At 45.3% G+C, this 17,231-nt stretch overlaps 1 protein-coding gene across 2 annotated transcripts; it reads right to left on the bottom strand.

Annotated features, from left to right (window-relative positions):
* Nucleotides 1-212: 212 nt before the first annotated feature.
* Nucleotides 213-17,224, bottom strand: LOC133352752 (atlastin-2-like). 2 transcript variants are annotated; one of them, XM_061568607.1, is made up of 13 exons: nucleotides 16,937-17,224; nucleotides 15,095-15,360; nucleotides 12,941-13,072; nucleotides 12,045-12,149; nucleotides 10,686-10,736; nucleotides 10,102-10,158; nucleotides 9,192-9,284; nucleotides 7,093-7,231; nucleotides 6,409-6,536; nucleotides 5,028-5,084; nucleotides 4,817-4,888; nucleotides 3,970-4,401; nucleotides 213-2,884 (listed from the first exon to the last, which is right to left on the bottom strand). In XM_061568607.1, the coding sequence occupies exons 1-13, from the start codon at nucleotides 16,983-16,985 to the stop codon at nucleotides 2,774-2,776; spliced, it is 1,692 nt and encodes a 563-aa protein (XP_061424591.1). In that variant the 5' UTR covers nucleotides 16,986-17,224; the 3' UTR covers nucleotides 213-2,773. The 2 variants fall into 2 exon arrangements, with proteins under 2 accessions (XP_061424591.1, XP_061424592.1); XM_061568608.1 differs by lacking the exon at nucleotides 16,937-17,224 and having other exon boundaries at nucleotides 15,111-15,252.
* Between the last annotated feature and the right edge of the window lie 7 nt (nucleotides 17,225-17,231).

Raw genomic sequence — 17,231 nt, 5'->3', positions numbered from 1 at the left:
CACGGGAAGTGGGTTAAAAAACGACCGAAAGATTTGCACGGTCGTAAGCAAGCAAGCAAGCGCGCAAGTGAACTTAATATAAAGGATTTTTAAAAAATGTGATCATCCGACATTTCACATCTTGGTCCGTTTTGGATTAACCGAAAAATCTGGAACACGTTCCTCGTGAACACCCTGCTTTTCCATTAATTCCCCCCCCACACACCCACCCCTTACTCATTTCGAGAGCAACGATGTCAGAATGGGCTTTCGCGGTCTATAAATAATTGGTTTGCATTTATTCTCACGAGGCATTGCAAAGGCGTGTTGGAATATTCACTCACCGAGATGCAATTCAAAATTAATGATTTTTTTTAATGTCTCTCATTTGAAACTGAACAGACTTCCCTGCTGATTCGTTAGCCTCCCCCCCCCCTCACGCGTCAGTAAACACCGACCAGCGAAGTCACACGCGGAATATACACACAGTGCATGCAAACAACATCTCACAAACACATCCCGGGCAACAACCGAAGGCGAGCATCTTGAGGCAATGCCCAACCGCGGAATTTACAAACTTTGGTTTACAATGAGTGATATTTAACCTCTGCAAAAAAAACAAAGCATAAATAGTGCACATTTGCATTTCACAAATAAAGATATGTATTTGGAACACTCGCTATTTAGGCATTCAATCGTTAAATATCAATTCCCATGTGTTCATCAATGGAAAACAATAGAAAGGGCACAAAAGTATTGAACATATGCAACACTTCGTATTAGCAACACTGCTCCTAAACAATACTAATCCACGATAGTGTCATCAGGATAAGCCAACCAAGAAATGTCTATGGACTGCTCAGTCAATATTTGGATCAATGAAATCAAGTCTGCATGCGACCTGCAAGATCAACAGTTTCTCATTACACAAAAGCTATCCCTCCCTCGTAAGGCTTCTCTGGGCCTCTCACCATCACCAAACCTTCCCCATCTGTAATCTCAGAACCCATCCATAGCCACGGGGCTACTGAAAGCACCAAGGGAAAGGTCATGCTAGACCTAAACAGGTCGTCTCACGTGGTCGGCACACTTGGAAGCGTTAATGTTTCATCTGCTACACAAACAAAAATGAAATGGCGTGGCAATTGAACAAAAACGGGAACTTTGCGAGTCTCTAGCTGACCAAATTAAACGAGGGGTGGAAGCGGAGATTACATTTTGGGCCATGTCTGGGTATTCATGAAAAACATCTGCTCTCAAGCAAGTCGTTCAGCACCATTCATGGGTTTGCCTGCGATGGTGGGGTTCCAGATTTTGATTGCGTGTGTAAAAACAGGCTCATTTTACTGTGATGAGCGTATCCCACAGGTCATTGACAGAGGAGCTGCAATGATTAGGTTAGTTCGAATGCAGGTGCTGGGTGAATTATTTGCATCGTTGAATCGTTGAGAGTTTGCAACGGCTTCATCCAGCAGTGAACTGAACATGGCTGATGATGAAGATATCTGAAACTGAAGAGGACAAGGGAATTGGCTCGAGGGTCTAATCCAGTCACCTAACGTGACCGGAAGTGGCACCAGTAGAGTACATTCACAAATCTCCAGTGGGGACAGGCGCTGTGGTTGCTGCGCCGGTTAGTATAGAGCGTTTTATGTATGTAACAACATATGGTAAATATCAATGTTCAAACGGTTTTAAATGTTCCAACATGTCAAGAAAATATATTGGCCTGTTGCATTCAAGAGACCACAGGTAAAGCACCCGGACAAATCCATGTACATTCTCAGCAGTCATGGCTCTGTTGCGAGGCAGTCAAACTGTACTGCTGTAAACACAAGCTACCATATGCTACGTTCGTGTATTGCGGGCAAAATATAACACTTAGTCTGGCGATCTCATCAGCCTACATTGTAGAATACGCTCCAACATTTTGGTAAATTGTAAAGCTTCGCAATACTGTAATTTAACATAATCTACACTTTCCATTTCTAGGCTTGTGAATACATCAAGGATTGTGGGTAAATTGTGCAAAATATACGTCTTAATTATCCACGCAAAATAGCCATACGTTCTGACAATGCCATTAGGGAGAGTGCAATCGTTGCATTTAGTGAAATAAGCAAAGCCCAGGCCAATGTTCCTTAGCCTACAAGTGAAGAGAACTGCCCGTTCCCGAGCGGGGATTGACAATTCCAGGCACACAGTATAAACACGTAGACGGAGCCAAGTTATTCACAACGTGACACTCGTGTGAGACCGCACTCAGTTTCTGATTCTAAAATAAACACGCTTGGCCTCGTGACCAATGCCGCTACTGCTTTAAACTCGTTGCTGATGATACAGATTGTGGCGTATTCTTGTGCATAGGTTGATAACTTGTTTTTTTCCCTTGTGGACGCTAGTTTTACGTTTGAACGAACGCTCACCACGACTTTGTTCGGTGCTCGGTGATTATGCGCTCAAGCCCTTTGCTGGTGTGCAACTGCACTGGCATGAGCTGATTACACGGAGATAAGTTTAAGTAGCACGCTTAAGTGTGAATGACCTTGCCCATCTTTCATCTCTTGGCCACATAGAATAAATATTTAGTTACGACGTCCGACAATTTGTATTGCCAAGGTAGAGGTATGGTGAATTATGAACAATGATTTTAAGCAGGGCACATAGGGGAACAGCCTGTGTGATGTTCGGTGACTTTGGCCACCCGCTCCCCCCCCCTCCGGTGGCCTCAATGATCTCACACAAGCAACGGGCTGGAGGCACCGTGTTGGCACGAGAACGTGTCCCGGTGGCCCTAGCGTCTGCCTGAACCCCGAGCTGAGTCAGTCAGTCCGGCCCTGATGGAGTTTTTCACTGTCTGGCGCATCGTGTCCTCCAGCAGAGACTCTGAAAGCGGCTTTAATACCTGCAGGGCAACCAAGGGGGGGAAGAGTTACTCCGGTACAGCTCAACGCACCTCGATCCCATGCAGTGACACCACTGGGCAGGGGTGTCCCCTCAACACTCATGCCGGCAGAAGCCAAAGGATATCCTGTGATCATCATGGAACACACTTCACTGTACTGGTTATCCTATTTTGGTCTGAACGTCTGCAAAGTATAGCCTGTTAAAATTAAACACTCAGAGCGGACTGCAATCTCTGCATTGTGGTGTTCTAAACACTGTACAAGCACCATGGCAGTCATCTACTACGGGATAGGAGAAATCCATTACAAAACCCACATCAAACAGGGACAACAGACCAAGGTCCTGCCACCAGTTATTATGGGAAGGTCATACATAACACGTGTAATGTGTTTTCAAGTAATTGCACACTAAACATCACCGATAGAGGGAGCTTTACATTGGGTTCATAACAGCACAATGTGAACACTGAAAACTGCCCTCCTATCCACAGCATGACCACACATGGCATTGACACCAAATAAGGACGGGAAGTATAATAAACTGAATTGTTAGGCATAGTGAGAAAGTCGTTTCAGCCTGGTCAGTAATTTGCACCACGTTAAATGTCGTTTGTCACTTGAATTTCCTAAATTACAGCTCTTGAGACGTAAATAGTAAAATTTCATTGACACAGAACAAACACTTTTTTTACAGGGCATAAGCAGGTGTGTCCAGTGTGGATAAAGGGGAGGCCTATAAAAGTTACTTCAGAAGTAGGTTCTGTGACGTTTAATACAGCAGTGCACTGCCCGTTGTGAACAGAAACGTCTTTGCCTCATGTCACAACAACGATAGCATGATCACAATATGTACTCGTTTTATGTCAGCCCACTGCTAGATGAGGGCCTCCCTATGCCATGGACGTCACGGGGGGTTATTTGACTCAACTATACAACGCTGGTCAATGTTGGTTGGTGAAAGTGTGGAACATAGAGTTTGGCGCATTGTACCGCACATAAATGCTTTTTGCTGCACTACCATCTACGGACAACGTAGCCACACAATACAATGAGACAAACGGTTGTGTCGGGATACTTCGCTCACCTGTTCCCAGAGAATGTTGGCGAGGTCGTCAATGACAGCTCCGACATCGCGGTACTCTCCCGAGTAGCGCACGTACGACCACGTGCACAGCAGCAGCAGCGACATCGTCAGCACCAGGTTGCAGAGGCTGGCGAGGGCCGACAGCCCCACGAACCCCAGCGCGCCAGACGCCACGTACATGGCCACCACGACGGAAAAGAACGTGGCGGGCGTGCGTGCGGCCTTGAAGATGTTCTTGCTGTCGTTGTGCTTGGAAAAGTTCCCAAAGGTCTCCTGAATCTCGCACTCCAGCTGCTCCTCGTATTTCTTGCTGTACTCCTCGCCGCCCATTTTCTTGGTGGAGCGGAACTGCTTGATGCAGCCTTCCAGGAGATTGTGGTGACTCTGCTCCAGGTCTGATGGTGCCAGGAATGGCTGGTTACCTCCACAAACCTAGAATGTTTAAAAATTAAAGAAATTACTCTGTGCATGCTACAAGGACTGTTATTTTGCCTCCGGTAGACATGGTATGGACTAACACTGAAAGATTAGAAGTGGGAATATCAAACAATGGTGGGTAGGAAGATTTGCAGACAAAGCGAGGTAAGTAAGACTGGGAAGGTATGGCCATGAGGTGCAGAGTGAGGAGGGAAACATCATAATCAGAGATTTTAAATCAGAGATTGAAGTAATTTGAGGAAGAACCCGGATGAGCGTTAAGGAAAACATAAACACGCACATGAGAGTGGCTAGGGTGACACAAGTGGAGGAAGGAGATTCAGTCTAACTAACCCCATCGCAATGGGAGAATGGTGGTTATAAGAAGTGAGCAATGTTTGAGGGTTGTGTTTTTTAAGCAAATGTTTACCTTCTCCATTTCCCGATTGTACATGTCCTTTGCAGTGGCAACAGCTGTGAGGTTATTGGCTTCTGCTGTGGCCTGCAAAGAAAATAAAAATGTATTTTTTTTAAACATGTTAAACCTAGATAAGCGTGTACACTGTATTAAATATTCATTTATGAGACTTGATTTTTTTTTGTTCAAATTAAATACTAACTAGGCATTTAATGATAATTACCTGCAGCATAGACTTTGGATGTGGAAGCTCTTCTCCCTGAAAAATCTTCATGTACGTCTGCAAGTCAAAAACTGTCGAATCTTAAAATGCATTTATGTTGCATCAAGCAAACTACAAAGACAAAGACCCCCATATAGCTTTGAAAGACTGTTGGGGCAAGTGCTGTTAGTGAGCACCTTTGAAGGTCGGCATGGCACACGACGGGGTGGGTGGCCAGCATCACGCCCGACCGCCTTTGTCTCCCCAGTGGCAATGTTTACACACCACACCAAGTACTCATTTGAGGCTCATTCGAGCAAGGGAAGGCCGAGGACCGGTTCAGATAATCGTCACCGGTGTTGGCCGTGAGCGGGAATCGAACTTGGGTTGCCGGGTTCGTAGCGCAGCGCGCTAACCGCTACACTACCGCTCCCCACAAGCAAACTACAAAGACAAAGATCCCCCCGTAAAGCCTTAACAGACTGTTGAGGCAAGTTCTGTTAGTGAGCAGCTATGAAGGCATACTATACACACATACCCACACAGACCATCTCATGTTTACAGGCAAGTTAGCCGAGGGTCCTTAACACACCCAAGGCAATACAACTTAATATACAGAATGGTACAAAACATATATACAAAACTGCCCAACAGTTTTTTTGTGTCTTAATCAGGATATAGCGATGCATTGATTCATAAAGATTCATTCCTATAGCTCACAATACACACATCCAATTGTGTGCGCGAGAATCGACCATTTTAAATTAAGATACATTATATCAGTCGGTCAGTCTGTACCCTTTAGTTATAAATGATATTCCATTTAGGCCAACGGAGCCAAAAAATAATCCTAGACAGAAGAAAGAAGAACCAAATCAAATGAGAAGGTACAAATGAGACCCGACAAGAATTACTTTGCAGCGCTGAATTGTGGCAGTTCACCGGATCGCCAGGCGGTGAATATTCACAGATCTAACTTAACATTAGGTTTTACGAGCCAATGTTATGATTCACAATACATTTTTAACATCAAAACATCTCAATGAAATATATTATATGAGTTATTATTACACTCGTTCCCCCAGGAAAGTCTCATTGAGCCTCAAGACTCATACTCAGGAAGGTAATGCCAAGTTTTTGCAGAAGAGGGAGATGTTGCTATGTGTATTCTCTATTGAGCAATTTCCCAGTAAATGTATCAACATTTGGATATTTAACCAACACCAATTTCATTGTATGGTTCCTATGAGGATCCGACAAACGCAGAGGAAACATGCAGAACAGGCAAACTCCTCACAGAAAGGCCCCCCAAGTCAGAAATCGAAACTATCCCCTTTTTGCTTTGTGGCATGAGTGTTACCACTTCGCCACCCTGCCATCCCCGGGCAGACGTGGGAATCACCTTGAAGTACTGCACGAGTGCGCGGCACGTGATCCTGGAGCCGTTGATCTCCTTGACAGCCAGGTTTTGTGAGGCCAGCAGCAGAGGCACCAGGTTCTGCAGGTTCTGCTTGAACTCGCTGTCAATGTCTGTACACGTGTCCAGGGGCGCACTTACGTGAGGTCAACGCCACGAGCATGCTTCGTAATTTGTCAAAAACGTACGTACTATAAAACGCGTCCTCATTTGTCCTTCTGTTATAAGTTACTTTAAACTCTGAAACACTCGTGCAAACAGCACCACCTATCTGTAGACTTCCTGAGGCTTTCAAGATCAAGAGGCTCTAACAACCCATTACAGGCTCTACAGCAAAATAAACACAGAGACCTTAAAAAAACTGTGCCCATATACCTAGTTTAACTGGAAGAAAAGCAAGTATTGACCAGCATTTTGCTTGCATAGGAGACTACATGCGTAAATTAGGTTGTTATAGGCTGTGGAGCTAGGCTGTGGGCAGCAAAGGGTAGAGTATGAAAATGTATGTTTGTACTAAACTTTAAGCTCCGACATACATGGTCCCCTGCCTTCACAAACCCGCACTGAGCAGTTCGGTCAAGTATGGTCATATCACACTGAAGACCCGCACGGCATGGGGAGGCTTTCATCCAGCAGTGGATGGACATAGGGCTGCACCTTAGTAAGTACCTTTTAGGCGGCCATCGAAGTTTGGGTTGGTAGCCACCTTGAGGCCAGGGTGAGGCATGAGGAAGCAGCCGACCTTAGAGAAGCACGAGTGGATGTGCTTCCTCACGTTTTGCACCTCCTCATGCTGGTTCTCCGATAACTGTATGGTCAAAACGACATTGCGTTGTGTCGGAAGGTGGCCAGGGGGCACAGAGGTCAGAGCGTTGGGCTGCCGCCGCAGCGTTCCAGGGTTCGAATCCAGGCAGCCGCCTGTGATTAAACCGGGTTCTCAAGTGGCAGTGAGTTGATGGTCTCTCACCAATGACTGCACGATAATCCCATCACATTACATTCGGGTTTTCACTTAATTTGGCGAAATTCCAGCTCCGCGAATTAAACATATCAGTTGGACCGTCGTGCGACGAACATTATACGCTCAGTGGTCTGGCAGTTGTCGAAAGTGCTGCCCCCTGCTGTGTGGACCAGAGGCCGCTTAAAGGGAATGAAGCGGTAGCTCTGTAGTAGGCGCTTCCAAGGCTAATCTGTAACATGAACGATTACACGATTACACCACCCTGTGCAATCCTCTAATCAGTCCCTCCAGAAAAACGCGATTATGCGATCGCAAGATTCCACGCAAAATCAGCCAAAGTCCGCATATTTATGCGGGGGGCGCGTTTTTTCAAATACGCCGCACTTTCGCCGCATAAATTGCAGATTTCCGCGCGCAAAATATGCGGGCTTGCATGATTTCATAATCCCCGCATTTTCGTTGCAAAAAGTCACATATATCTTAGCAGAAAGTTGAAAAATTTTGCGTTTACTTCACACAAGCGCAGCCATTTCCCCTGTTGCCATGGGAACGTTATGAAGTGTTAGAGGCTACGTAGTTAGTTTTATTCAGGAGTTTATGCAACTTTACAGTTGTAAGATTGCACTTTTTTGTTAGTAGTATGTAAATTTACATTACTGTAAGACTGTACTGTTACTGTATTGCTTACGTTACTGTGCACTGAAAACACTTATTTTAACAGAAGATGTCTGTTTTGTATAGCTACCTCTGTAAAACAGGAAGCACACATTTTATTTTTTAATATTTTATTTATTCATTTTTACAGAAGTTGTAGCATATTCATTTTGTAAAGCTACAGAACTTGTTCGACTCAATGTTTTGTAAGTTTGAGCCATCTGTTTGTTAAGGTCTGAAATAAAACAAGATGAGAACTTAAATATTCCCAGCACTTTCTGTGATGCAGTATGCTTGCTTATCATAGGAAGTAATAAGAAATGACTCTTTACATTAAAGTAGTAGCCTAGTGAATAGGGTGTTGGGGGAATCACTTTTTTTTCTCTTTTTCATCAAACCGCAGTTTTTGCAAGTTCCCGCAATTTTTGCAAGTTCCCGCAATTTAATCGCATAAAATTGCATAAATATCCCGCATATTCCATCGCATTTTTTAAGAAAACGTGCCGCATAATCAACGATTTTTGCCTGCAACAATTACCAAAAAACTCCGCGTTTTTCTGGAGGGACTGTCTAATGGACATTCTGCCTCATGACACAATATCGATAGCACAATCAGGACGTTTTGTAAAAAGAGCTAAACATGCTTTTAAAAGAACATGGTGTTGGTTTGCATGCTGAAAGGTAAGCACAATAACACCACTTGTAAGCAAGGACTGAGATAACATTACATTTTTAGGAATACCAACTTATAGCATCCTTCCATTTGTAAGGCTTGCTGAGCCACAACATGAAAGTATGATTCTTGACTTAAAGCTTTCGTGACTGCAGGAATTCAAATTCTTTGGGTCTTTCGGTAAAGCCACGTAGACAGAAAAAAATACAAAAAATATCGACGTTTCGATCACAACATAAGCGGTCGTCTTCAGGAAAAGGGAGGGTTAGCTTCAAAAGACAACTGCTTATAAAGGTTTGAAATGGACATAGCCCAAATCTACGGAGCTTTACCAAAAGACCAAAAGAATATGAAAGTATGAGTTCAAGAGTTGCCAACTAAACCCCCCCTTTTACAGAGTAAATGAAATCATTCTCGAAGCCTCTACAAAGATCACAAAGGTGTGCATTTTAGAGTTGGAAACATGCACTTGCATCTCACCTTAAGCCGTTTTTCAAGGAACTTATTTCCACCCTCGTGGCCATATGGATACTCGTATGGGAAGCTCCAGTCTCTTACGAGAAACATGAGTGACTGTGGGGGAGGAGAGGGGGTAACAGCCCAGATGAGAACAACACCACCACCATCATCATCAAAAACCAGATTAATTTTCCCTACCCTGCTGCACGAGAGTGAAATGGAGATGTGCACTGGATATTTTTCACAGGGCTTTTAATTTTAGCCTACTGGCTGTGCGCTAGCAGGCTTGCCGAAAACCCTCACCAATTAAGCTTCCGATAAGCACTATCGCCACCACCAATGACTTTTATTCGGTGATACTTATCGGTGCAAAACATACGCCAAGGGGAGGCGAGGGCGGCTCAGCATTTACGAGATGGACAAATCAGCAAGAACACGCGTGTGAAATCAGATACTGCACACGCTTCCGGACATGACCAGCGTGCATCTTGTGGCGGTGGTAAAACTAAATCAATGCTTTGCTGCCCCTGGACATGAGCTTCTTCAAAGCCCCTTGCAGCAGCAGCAGCCCCGCATGAGATTTTTAAGCTGGATTTGGCCGCCTTGCTTAGGCTCTACTGTACTCCACCAGACTAATCTGGGCTTTATTTTGCCCACCGAAGGCTTCTGATGACTAAAATTAGGTTTGTCAATAGCAGGCATTGCTACAATCTTACAAGACAATGCTGTGAACGTGAACAGAAAGTATGACTGTATTGATTATTTGCACTGCAATTATTTAACAAGGAGAAGAGCAAGCACTCTATTCATAAAAGAAAAACAAGTGGAGAGGGAAACCATTTATCGAGTGACAGAAAAAAACAATGTAATTTTAACACAGAAGCATCAGTAATGTCAGCATATTTAGCACAACGAATGAATACAAAGTTACCTGGAAGGGTTTGTTGATGACTTGATCCATCGCAAGACGTCCATATTCAGTAAACAACTGTTAGAAAGACAGACATTTAGATGAGAAGGCGATTGTTTAGCCTAATGCGAATGAATAACTGTAGTTCACTATCCAATTTCACAACACTAACATTTTCAAATGAGTTTGTAATTAAATCAGTGTCCCTACCTGATGCATTATTATTGCAAATTTTAAATATTCAAAGCCACATCTGAACTCCTGTAACGTTGAATAGAAGCAGTTTACATAATGAAACGTTTATGAAAAAGGATAAAGATCTCCACTATACGTGAAGCGTGCAGCACATTTACATTTAACTAAATTCTACACTGATGGCTCCTTGATCCTCCATCTGCTACAAGGCTAGAATGTTCTCAAAAGACGTAAGAGCAGGAATTTGTAGCCACTGCACGATTCACCCAAGGCCAGGTGTTTGCAGTAGATCTTGCCATCGATGTCCCTAACTGTCCTCGGGATGGCATAAGTCAACTGTCACGTGGTTTACAAGGGTGCTAGCAATCATGAACATTTTACATTTCAGCATTCGTAATGCAGATCAGCACCTGTAAATGCTGTAAATCGTCCTCTTGGATGTTTTGCGTTAAGTTGTAAACCTGTTAAAATAAAACACGACGATGCAATTAATTGGTCGAGTCATTTAAAACGTGCCTATTTATTTCTATACAGATTGTGACAAACATCTAGCAGAGCACAAATACTTGCCCTTAAAAATAAGCCTTCTTCTCAAAACAAGTCAAGCCTAGAAGTAAATCACAAAAGAATGTTCTATAACTGGTAATAATTTGCAATCTAAGCAGTTGTCAGTCCAGATTGTGCTTGGATGGATAACCACCAAGTGCAAATAGGTTGATAAGAGGCTGTGGTGCTGCATGGTGAGCAGCAAGAGGGCAGTGCATCATAAGCAATGGCGGAGCCAGGATTATCAGATAGGGGGGCAACCCCTCCAGCAATGAAAAATGATAGAGGAGTTGTTAGTAAGGACTTGTCCCTTGCTTTTTATTCGATGCGTGTGCGGTGATGGCGCAGCCATCGATCGAGGGTCGAATTTGAACCGTGCGTGATCGACATCGCGCTCGCTGAAGGTGTTTGCCTTCAGGAAAGTGGTATACTGTCTACGCAACTACGCACAATTCTGAGTCACTTATAACTGCTTTGCCGTTACTTATTGCCAATTATGGACTCAGACTATTGTCCTATCATCTCATAGAGTCCCTGGCACGTAAGAATATGCTACACAGTGGCAGTGGGGATCGCAAAATGCCGATTTATTACTAACTAGCTTAACTACCCGGCTTCGCCCGGGACTTGGATTCTTGTCTTAGATTAATACACGGCCTACACGGAGGGTGGGGGGGGAGATGCGTGACATCAGCATGCACACTGCGTGATACTTCCGCATGCGGGTTACATCACAGATGTGACATCACCGCTCACTTGCCGTGCAAATATATCCATTATTGCGCCCCCCCCGCCGAAAAAAACAAAAGTCTATTTTTGTTATCCTTTTTGCATTGTGTAGTCTGGAAACTACCCACATGCCAAATTACTAAATCTCAATGATCCGATTGAAATCCCTAATTTCGATCAGATCATTGGGGGGTGCACGTGCCACCCTACCCCCCCCCCCCCCACCCACTGGCTCCGCCAGTGATCATAAGCCATTGTACATCTATGCTCCTGCATCTATGAACCCAACCATCACCCACCCACACTAACCGGCATGGTAAAGTAGGGCCAAATAACCCAAATGACCGTCATGGTGCCGAGAGGCCGCTATACATCATTTGAATGGAAAAAAGAGATGCACATGTATTATAGTGATACATCGGCTATGTCGAGCTTCCAAGTGTTTTAAAGCAACTATGTATCAGTTCCAGGGCCTGCGGTACGGGGCCCCACACCTGCACAGAGCTGGTCATGGTGCTGAGGGCGAACACAGTGGCGCAGTCCTTGATGGTCGACTGGCTGTCAAACGCGCCCTGAGTGTCCATCAGTAGCACGGCAACCTGTAAGCATGCCGCGGACACAACAAACGAGTCACGTGACAATCCATCGCCCAGTCTCAGCTCCGGGTTCAGAGATCAATGGTCAATGAATGCCAGCGCTTTCGCTAGGCCAAGCATAAATAAAACCTCTCATACACAACACAGGAATGTAATGTTTATGAATGACAAAAACTGTCATACATAAATCAGAGATGCGGGGAGAAGGACAACAAACGAAATACAAAAAAACGAGCTCTGATCATATATAAGGAATGTCCTCATCCTCAGCCATGATCGCGCTGGATGAAGACTTCCCCATGTCACTATCTCTCATGGTTCTAAAATGTGACAATCCATTTAGCACCTACACACGAGCTGATTACATCACTCCGTTTCCACATTGGACATCCACTTGGGCACATTCCCAGTAGGGCATCACATCTCATCTCAGATATTCGAAGGGCAAGCCCAGTGGCTGTTGCGTTATTCCAAATTTGACAGGTTTGGACCATGACATTAGCACACAACGAACTACTCGTCTCGAGAACGTCAAGGGATCTTCAACGTCCAATCTAAAGCAGAGAGTTTATATTTATTTTGGTTAATACAGTCGCAGTCATAACAGGGCGGCCTGCCAGTTTACATTCACGAACCTCTGCAAAAGCGCCGAACACCTTACCGCTGGGCCATGTCATAATGAAATGCAATACACCAATACGAGGAGTGTGTTTGTAAGCAAAAATAAATACAAGCGAGAAAACTAAACTCATGAGCGGCACTGGACAAGACGAAGGTGAGCTGGGGGGGGTCACCTGGCTGCCGTCAGGCTTGTCGACGAGGAAGACGTCACTCCACATCTGTATCCCCGTCGTCTCGCGCTCACAGCCGCCGCGCCAGGTGAAGCCGGTGAGTGGCTCGTCGTTCCCTCCGAGCCAGGAACCCGTCTGCCCCGAGGTCACAACAGTGTCAGCCGCTCCACATCACAAAAGTACGTTGAGACCTGCATGACCCTGTGCCAGCATGCCATGCACGTATGCCCACTTAAACCCTGGAAACAGATGTGTACCACTTCTGCCCAGAAACCACCAATGGCAACCCTCGTAAAAAGAGTTAAAAAAAGATTGTACGTGTACATGTACAGCCCTATTCAGAAGCCATTGATGTATGAGGGCCTCAGCACATAGTGCGAACTATGGGGGTCATTTTACCAAACGACAGGCGCTAAAGGCAGCAGAAAGCAGTGAAAAAAAGTAATAATTTGTTCTACTGTACTGCTATGTTCCCACATTTATGCTCCCAGCCTTGACCAAGCTGCAGTGACCGGTGTGAAGTATGATCAAATAACCCCCAAGACAAGAATGGTGTGGGGAGGCCCTCATCCAGCAGTGGATTGACAAAGGGCTGTTCATATAAATGCACACCAGAATGTTTTGTGATGTTACCCCGCACCATGTGCATGCTCCCATAACTTGGCTTATTTAGAAATAGTACTTGCTGACGTGTGTCCCTGCCGTGCAGGATCTAACGGCTATGGCTATAGTTAGACCGTGACGGAGGGGGTTCTCTGGGGGGCAGCCAAAATATGAACCAACGTCAGGGAAAATAACAAGGATTAAAGTTTTTAAAAATTCACTAACAGACTCACCGAAGCTCATCTTATACCGATTTGGTATTTAATTAAAGAGCGGCTTTACGAACGCACGCAAAAAGTATACTTTGCCAAGTTACATTTTATCTGGATTGGCCATGAATAATTCAGAACATACCACCAAGGAATTATAGGAAAAACTGATCTTTACGAATGTGTTGAGTTTCTTTTGATGTAGCTGTGGCCATATTTGGCTCAAATAATGGAGTGCATCACTTAAAAAAATGACGAGCTATTGTGTGCATGAAAGCCGGCTCATTCATAGCCTGTAATATGGCCAATGGCACCATTTGTCATCGTCAGTTTGGACTCCCATTGGGAACATGGTCATGTTAGAGGTGACCCAGAGCAGACGTCATAATGATGATGCTCTGCTTCTCAATTAAGCAATTACCATGAGGCAATGGATCATCCGAGCAACTGCTATGTGGGGGACACAGGTGCCTATACCATTACATAACTCTTACCACCTTACATTCTGTGAACATAAGAACAGGTGTGGATTCTGCAGGAAGCATTTGGGATTGGGGGCATGCCCTTGGACAGAGCGAGGAATGAGTGTGCAGCCCCATCAGCAGCCACTTCGATAGTTAACCTCCTGATGTGAAAATGCTTTAACATTGCACGGGTACATTAACTGCATAAAACTATCAGTTACTTTGCTCATGGCATGTTTCACGTTCAGGCTCATGTCCTAGAAGACGTCCTAGTACAATACTAAGGGGATAAAGTGAAATTATAGCCGGTCACATTTACGCTCAGTCTCCCCAACATGTTATGCAACCAATGTAGATGCGACACGGGGAGCTGTGTACTTAATTCACTTGTGAATTTATTTTAAGACCCCACCCCCATTTCAGAGTAGCCTTGCCCCTTAAAATGTTTGTCCACGCCAGAACAGTACAATAGGCTGGACAGTGAGTACAAGGAAAAAACACAAATCAAATTTCCAAGTACAAACATTTGCAAAAGTAGAGAATAGGCAGAAATATATTAATTTGAGCTCAGCCAAACAAACAATTAATTTAGAGTATATCCATCCCATACTGGATGAAGGCCTCCCCACAAAGTGATGGTCAAGGTGGTTGTTTGCCAATACTTCACCACGCTGGTCAGTGTGGGTTGATAAAGGGAGGGGTGACTCAGGAGCGGTTCAGTTATCACTCGTCACTGATGTCAGCCGTGGTGGTGATGATAACTCGGCTTAACGCATTTGCGGCGCAGCTTATAAACCACAGAAAAACTAAACGGTAAAAACGTGCATGACTGACGGACGCAGACGTAACGAACGCGACCAACACCTCGCACGCAGACTCACCTTGTTGTACATGTACCTAAGCATGAAGTCGAGCAGGAAAGACTTTCCCTTGCGAAAGGCTCCGGCCACCGAGACGACCACCACGTCCTTGTCACGCACGCGCTCGTCCAGGAGCACGTGTCCCAGCGCCTCCTCGTCCAGCTCAAAGGAGTGGTCCGAGCAGGCCCGCACCACCTGCACAGGCCGCGCTTCCCGCATGGGCACCTCCTGCACGGCGGGGGGCCCTTCTGTCACGTCCCTGCCACCGTGCAGGAGGCCGTTGTCACCTGTCACGCCAAGGCGTCAGACAAAAACAATTCTGGAATAAACGGGTATAAATGCACACGCACACTCTCACATGCGCACGGATTGTTTTCCCTTCGTTTTAATAAAACACCTCCCTGAATACATTCACACTGCCTGGAATTCACAGCTCACAGCCATCTGTGTTCTTGACTTTCCGCCTTTGTTCAAGCCCAGGTTCAGGACCTCGCTCTTCTCCCCAGTTAATGCTTGTCTCCCTGAAAACAATATACAGTTTGCACCCCCTGTTCTCCACTGTAAACATGTCCCGCTGTTTTTCTTTTAGTGGCTTGAGTCGCAGTTGTATTCAGATGCCATATCCTTTTGGAATTTATTGTAAGTTACATTGATTACATCGAGGTGGATGAGCTCAATGACAAATAGTTTGTAACACGTTAATACCCTGAATCATGAACAACACTCTATGGGCCACAACACGAAGCTCTGTCCATTTGCATTATTGATAGCAAAACACACCGGCAAACTTTCACACGCACAAAAAATCAGATAAGCTAAACGTTTGTCAATACTGTATATGCATTGGGGCCTACCTCTGTGTGATAACGATTTACACCTGCTGCGCATTTAACTTACTGGGTGGTGCATGCCATGAAGTAAACCAATATAGTACCACAATGTGTGTAGATGTAACGTGGTCAGTGACCCAGCAAAGTTTCCACGATGAGTCCCAAGTCCATGGCTCAGAGTCCATGGTGGTCACTCAATTGTGCCCCTATTAAGGGACAGCGTTGCCTTCAGTGTTCAATCTAATGCCTCTATTAAACGCGCCACAGACAAAATACATTGAACTTGTTGGTACCGTCTGATGCTAAAAATCACTTCAACGGTCCCATATCATTTAAATAATGACAATTTACAGCCCTGGCGGTCATGGGGATTTGACCATACTTCACCACTTTGGTCATTGCGGACTGTTGAAGGCTGTAACGGCATGTTACGATATTTACTGTGCAGTAGTACATGGCCTATTTACGTGAAATGTTACCACTTAAAAATCACAAGGTCATCAAAGTCAGTAAATAACGTGGACATATCACGAGCTACTGGACGTTAAGCAGCTGTTTTGGCGCGCTTTTGCCAAGCCCGTTATTTTCGCGTGACCTGCTGTACCCTTGTCTTCTCGTAGTAGTAGTATTGTACACACACGGTACTTGTTTTGCCGCGTTGAAGTTCACATCGCTGAGCTTGTAAAGTGAGGATAAAAAGTAACAAAAGTTTTGAGTTGAAATAAAGTGACTTGTAGCCGTTTTAGTCGACCCGTCAAACTGCACTTTCCATAACCCAAAGAAAGCAAAAACATACATTCGCGTCACAGTTGAACTTACACAAAAACTACTTCCACAGATAAAACAAAGTTTATTTCTAAAGTCGCTGCACTTTGTTGCGCACGAATTTAAGTTTTAACGCAAAGTGCACCGCAGAGGCCCAGTCAAACGAAAGTGCCTCGGCCTTGTCTAGCGGCCCTGCCGGGGGAGGCGCGCTCCCTCCCGGCCGCGCGGACCCTCATGCCCCCCCCCCCCGACTCCAACTCCAACTCACCCGTGCCGTTGTAGACGGGCCGCCGTTGCCGCAACGCAGGATCTGCCATGGCCTCTCGTCTCCCAGCAGCAGCAGCACCGCCGCCTTCTTCTTTCAACTCTTCTCGTTATCCTGATACCCCCGGCCCCCAAACTCCGTGGGTCGTGCGCGCTGAACGCGTGGTGTGTATCTGTAGACACGAACCACCTGTTATGGCGACCCCGGCCCTGCCCACCGTGCCCCGGACTGCCCACTACAACCCAACCTCAACCCACCCGCATTGCACGCGAGCCGCGTTACGACGCAGCAATGGTCC

Source organism: Lethenteron reissneri, chromosome 41, assembly GCF_015708825.2.
Source record: "Lethenteron reissneri isolate LAM-NWPU_2019-01 chromosome 41, ASM1570882v1, whole genome shotgun sequence".
Taxonomy (NCBI): Eukaryota; Metazoa; Chordata; class Hyperoartia; order Petromyzontiformes; family Petromyzontidae; genus Lethenteron; species Lethenteron reissneri.
The sequence above is the reverse complement of the archived record's forward strand: the minus strand, read 5'-3'. Positions and strand labels throughout refer to the sequence as shown.